Here is a 5,620-nt window from a genome sequence, read left to right on the forward strand (position 1 = left end):
GCTGCTAGGCAGCTGCTGTGGGTGAGAAGCCTCTCCTGCACTGCATCCTGCACCCTCCTGCGCTGGAACACCCCCCCCCGCACCCCTGTCATCTGCCCTTATAGCCCCTTCCCCCTCCCCACTGCTGGGGCAGGGCCTGCATGCGCCTGCACCCCATCACCTGCATCTGCAGCCCCTTCCCACTTGCCTGGGCTGGAGCATGGGCAGCGCATGGGAGCCTGTGGGTGAGACTCCTGCGTCTTCCCTGGACGCTGCGCTTACACCGTCGGTACCCACAGCCCTTCTACCTGCTGGGGCTGGAGCACAGGTAGCACATGAGCTGGCCTGGGTGAGATGGGCTCCCTGCATCCCCATTACCTGCACCTCCAGCCCCTTGCACCCCCTTGCCCCTGCCCTGCCAGTGGCTGGGAACCCCGTACACCCTTGTACCCTCCTCTCTGCTGGGGCTGGCGAATGGGTAGCATGTAGGTGCTGCAGGGGACATGCCCCCCTGCTTTCTGCACCCCCTCTCAGCACTCCTGGACCTGTGTTCTGTCTTGGACCCCCACCTGCAGCTTCTCTGTACCCACATCCCCTCCCACGTCTGCAATCCCCCAATACTCTCCCATCATTTGCACCTCTGTCAAGGGCTCTTGCATAATGGTTGTAATAGGGTGAAGAAGTGACCTTCTCTCAAGGCTCATGACCCTGCTGCTTGCTGGGGCTGAGTTTTGCTGGGCCCAGTGCTGCATCTCCCCCACTGTCTGGGGCCTCGGCCCTGCCCTTCCTCCCCTTATTAAATGCACTGAGCAACTGATGTCACAAAGACAGGGACTGGACTTGCCCTGAGCTGACTCCCTCTTTCTTCATGCCCACCCTGTCGCAGGAAGCCTTGGGAGCAGATCCCTAAGAAGCCAAAGCGGAAGAAAAGTAAGTGGTGTTCACAGTGCTGGGGTGGGGGGCTGGGCTGGAGCATGGAGACCTCCCACCACCCCAGGTCACCTAGTCTCCACAGCCAGAGCTGCCTTGGGGCAGTTCCCCGCTCCCCTTGCCCACGCCTGGGCTGGGAGACTTCAGTCTGGGAGCAAAGCCCTGGGCAGCCCTGGCCCTGCCCTCTGCTCTAGGTGCAGGCTGGGGGTTGGATTGTGCTAGGGCTCCTCTACCCATATCCCCTCCCTAATGTCTCCCGCTCCCAGGGAGACGGCGCAATGTGAACTGCCTGAAGAACATGGTGATCTGGTACGAGGACCACAAGAACCGGTGCCCGTATGAGCCGCACCTGGCGGAACTGGACCCCACCTTTGGGCTCTACACCACGGCCGTGTGGCAATGTGAGGCTGGGCACCGCTACTTCCAGGACCTGCACTCGCCCCTCAAGCCCCTCAGCGACTCGGAGAATGACAGTGATGACGGTCAGGGAAGACTTGGGATGATGGCGGGGTGGGGGGCAGGTCTGCAGGGCACTGTCAGGGCTGCTATATTCCACCTGAGGCAACCACATCTTTTTGCGGCCCCAGCTCCTGCATGGGCTCCATTGGTGGAAGCAGGTTGGTGCTAGGCTAAGCCTCTGGTGCTAGGGCTGTTGTGTGCCCCCCCCCAAGCACAGAGGAGCCTCAGTGGGCACTGGGGTAACTGGGACAAGATGGGGGCCCCTGGGCAGCTCTTTCACAGGTTCCCTTGGTGGAAGTGGGTCAGTGCTAGGATAAATCTGCCATGCCAGGGCTCTCCCCCTTCCCCTCTGGCTCCCAGAGGGGCCTGACTGGGCACTAGGGCCACTAGGATGAGGTGGGAGCTAAACCCCTTGCCCCAGGGCTGTTCCTGCCCCCAGCACTGATAGGGGTCTGGAGCCTGGTGGAGCACTGGGGCAACCGGGATGAGGTGAGGGGTGCTGATGGGGCAGCCTGTCCCTCTGCACTGGTGGGGGACCCTGGGAGCTGATGGGGAAAAGTGAGGGTTCCTGGGTGCAGACATCACACTCAGTGCTGCTCCCACCACTGCTCCCCCACAGTTGGTAATGGCGTGGGACCCAGCAGCTCAGCCTCCTCAGATGACAGCTCCAGCTCCAGTTCAGAAGATCCCACAGAGCCGCGCCAGGCCCCAGGGCAGGGCCCAGCAGCCACAGAGGGGGGCACAGGTGCCAGCAGCGGGCTCATCACACCAGACGGCATCCACATCCCATTTGAGGCGGGCGAGGTGGGTGGTGGGCGGCGGCTGGGTGCCACCGAGGCACTGGAAGCAGTGGTTTGTGTGCCCATGCCCATGCAGGTGGGCACGGCACCTGGTGCCCTCTTCGAGGGGGTGGCACGAGACGCATTGGGCGAGGTGGTGGCTGGCTGCCCTATGCAGGGCGTGGTGCCCGGCTCCCAGGTCATCATCATTGCTGGCCCTGGCTATGATGGGCTGCAGCTCAACGACGGACCCTGTGCCCTCATTGAGGGTGTCGCCGCCTACACCCAGACGGAGCCGGAGCCGGCACCCCCTGCCCCCAGCCCTCCTGCCCCCAGCCCCGGCCCTGATCCCAGCAACATCCACACCAAGAAAGGTACCAGGGCTGGGTGGGGGGAGGCCTGGGAGGGGGGTGGGCCCAGGCACTGAGCTGCAGGAGGGGGCACGATAGAGGGGAGGGGAGATCTGGGCACCTTAGGAGGCAGAGGGAATACATGGGTGCTGTGCTGCAGGCGGGCGACAGTAGGGGTGCCCCCTGCCAGTGCCACTGCTGTGGGGTGAGGGGGCAGCTGACAGGGCAGCCAGCTGGAGCTGCCCCTAGTCCTGGAAACAGCTGCATTTTGGGGGCATCCAGATCTCCCTTTGCAGGGGGGACTGGGAGTTGTTTGGCCAGGCAGCAGCGAGCACCTTGCTCCCCTGCAGAGAAGGATGAGCTGTTTGGGCTGAAGAAGGAAGAGCCACTGCCCCCCACAGCCATAGCGCTGCCCCCTGAGCTGGAGCCGTCCCCTGAGGGCACAGAGCCTGAAGCCAGTGACATGTCGGCCATCATTTATGAGATCCCCAAGGAGCCTGAGAAGTGAGTGTGGGGTGGGGTGCCATGGCAGCCTGGCCCAGCAAGCATGAAGGGCCCTGGCCCCAGCCCCTGCTCCTGTCTCAGTTTCCCTTTCTGGGCCAGGAAGGTGCTCACACCTCCCTTCTATGGGTACAGTCTGGGGGGATCTGTAGCTCCTGCCTCATCAGGACCCCCCACTCACTTCCCAGTGACTTCACTTGCCCCTTCCCCTCCCACACCAACCCTGTCAGACACAGGCTGGGTTCATGGGCCAGCATGTGCATGTAAGCACTTGTGTGCTGTGTGTCATGGGCCCTGGCTGTCTTGTATGCAGGCGGCGCCGCAGCAAGCGGGGGCGGGTGACCGATGCTGATGGCCTGCTGGAGATGTTTCACTGCCCCTACGAGGGCTGCAGCCAGGTCTATGTGGCCCTCAGCAGCTTCCAGGTAGGGCCCCTGCCTCTGGGGATACCTGACCCTGACTCTGTGCCCTCCCTACCACCATAGGAAGTGGGCACAGCCCTTGCTCTGGTTAGCTTCACTTCCTGGTTCACAGGGGCTTGGAAATTGTCAGTGGCACCTTATGTAGGCGGAGTTTGAGCTGGGGGGCAGGGGGGAGTTAAATCTCTTGCCGTGAAGGGGACGGATTTGGGGGGGCAGGCTGGGGCAGCAGGGCTCAGTGCCAGCCTCTCCTGCCCCCCTCACCCCAGAACCACGTCAACCTGGTGCACCGGAAAGGCAAGACCAAGGTGTGTCCCCACCCCGGCTGCGGGAAGAAGTTCTACCTGTCCAACCATCTGCGGCGGCACATGATCATCAACTCAGGTGTGGCTGCTCCCCACCTTGCCCTGTCCCCAGGGCACTGTGGGATCCCTAGCTCCCTACCTTGACTTTGTTAGACTGCCCAACTGCCTGGGTGTTGCAGGGAGTCTCCTCCACTCCCCAGGCCATGCTTTGCTCCCCAGCCCCCCAACCCTTTGGGGTTGCGCCCCTCCATGAGTGTCACAGGTGCAGGGACCCGGGCGTAGGTGCCCCCTTAGCTGCTTCTTACAAGCCTGGGCTCTAGGTCTTGCATTGGTCAGCCACTAGAGGGCAGCAGAGACCCTGCCAGTTGCCCCCTTCAGGCAGGTCTGGGTGCTGGGCCAGGCTGCCCTGCTGGGGACCTGCTCGCAGGCCTTCCATGAACTGCACCTCCCACCCCGCCACAGGTGTCCGTGAATTCACCTGCGAAACCTGTGGGAAGTCCTTCAAGCGCAAGAACCACCTGGAGGTGCATCGGCGCACGCACACCGGGGAGACGCCGCTGCAGTGAGTTGGGGCTGGGCTGGGAGCTGGAGGCACAGCAGGGCCCTCGCCAGGTATTGGCCATGCGGCTGCTTTCTCCCACGCACCTACGGAGCTCATGTGGAAGCACTTGCTGAGCTGGTATCGAGGCATCCACTGGGCCCATATAGAGCCGGTATCGAGGCGTTCGTAGAGCTCACATTGAGGCATCTGGATTATAGGTGCCCTCAAGATGAGCACGCTAGAGCCTGGGGTGCCTGGCATGGGCAGCAGCTGGGACTGGGGTGGAGGGGTTGCAGATTCCCGCCCCCCACAGCATGCTGGGGCCAGGGTGTGGGGTTTCAGTGGGGTGTTGCATGCATGCTGGGTGTGGGGTGTCACTGCATGCTGGGAACTGTGGAGGAGTAGGGTAGGGGTCTATGCCCAAGCCTGACCCCGTCTCCCCCCCATACCCATCTAGGTGCGAGATCTGCGGGTACCAGTGCCGGCAGCGTGCCTCCCTCAACTGGCACATGAAGAAGCACCGGGGCGAGCTGCACTACCCTTTCCCCTGCGAGCTCTGCGGCAAACGCTTTGAGCGCCTCGACAGCGTCAAGTTCCACAAGCTCAAGAGCCACCCTGAGCCCAAGCCTCCCTGACCCCACCCAGCCCCCTCCCACAGCTTATTTATTGCCCCCCTCAACCTCCCCACCCGGACTGTGGCCACATGTGATGACCCCAAGTCCCCAGCAGCTGAGGGGACGGGGCTGGGGACAGCTACAGCCTTCCCCTCATAGGACTGCGGCCTCCGGCCTGGGCACAGCCTGGCACCAGCCAGGCCTGGCCCATTAAAGCAACACTACTTTTACCTGCCGCCTGCCAGCATCTTCCTGCCGGGGGGCAAGGGGGGCACCAGGGCAGCGGCCAGGCCTGCAGAGGGGTGCCAGGCTGTGGGTCACCCTCCCCCTGGTCACTGGTGGTATCCAGGTCAGCCTTGGGGTACTGAACCTGCCACCTACCCCCACTGCCCGAGGCTGTGGGCACAGGAAGGCTGGGTAAGGGCCTCTGCTTTGCTGACACCACCTCCCCCAGTGCTGGCACCTGCTGTGGCACCAGTTCATTTCCCTCTCACCAAGGCAGCATAGGACCCTTGATGTGGAAATGAGGGCACCAGGTGCAGCAGCAGGAGGGGCCAGGTCTACTGCTGGGGGGGGGGGCCTGGACGAGGGGGTTATCCTGGAGGGCTGGGGACTGGCTGTTGCCACTCCCCCTGCTCCCTGTCTCAGTTTCTCCCTTGGGGCAATGGGGCTGCCTTGCACTGGAGGTCTCAACTGTTCCAGCTGCAGCCTGGGGGTGCTGACCCCCCCCCCCCATGCCTTCT

The 5,620-nt window shown here is 63.3% G+C and overlaps 1 protein-coding gene across 1 annotated transcript; it reads left to right on the plus strand.

Annotated features, from left to right (window-relative positions):
• The first annotated feature begins 140 nt into the window (after positions 1 to 140).
• On the plus strand, positions 141 to 5,107 carry ZNF653 (zinc finger protein 653). Its single transcript, XM_006023432.3, has 9 exons — positions 141 to 307; positions 866 to 909; positions 1,176 to 1,391; positions 1,988 to 2,521; positions 2,848 to 3,001; positions 3,312 to 3,423; positions 3,687 to 3,801; positions 4,185 to 4,284; positions 4,721 to 5,107. The coding sequence occupies exons 1-9, from the start codon at positions 141 to 143 to the stop codon at positions 4,896 to 4,898; spliced, it is 1,620 nt and encodes a 539-aa protein (XP_006023494.2). The 3' UTR covers positions 4,899 to 5,107.
• Positions 5,108 to 5,620: the final 513 nt, after the last annotated feature.

The sequence above is a fragment of the Alligator sinensis genome, unplaced genomic scaffold (assembly GCF_000455745.1).
Source record: "Alligator sinensis unplaced genomic scaffold, ASM45574v1 scaffold707_1, whole genome shotgun sequence".
NCBI classification, from domain to species: Eukaryota; Metazoa; Chordata; order Crocodylia; family Alligatoridae; genus Alligator; species Alligator sinensis.

Bases quoted from the DNA above. Each gene is read 5' to 3' on its own strand.
- ZNF653 (XM_006023432.3), top strand. From the start codon at position 141: ATGCGCCTGCACCCCATCACCTGCATCTGCAGCCCCTTCCCACTTGCC. The intron at 3,424-3,686 runs GTAGGGCCCCTG...CCCTCACCCCAG, and splicing joins TGGCCCTCAGCAGCTTCCAG to AACCACGTCAACCTGGTGCA. The intron at 3,802-4,184 runs GTGTGGCTGCTC...ACCCCGCCACAG, and splicing joins GCACATGATCATCAACTCAG to GTGTCCGTGAATTCACCTGC.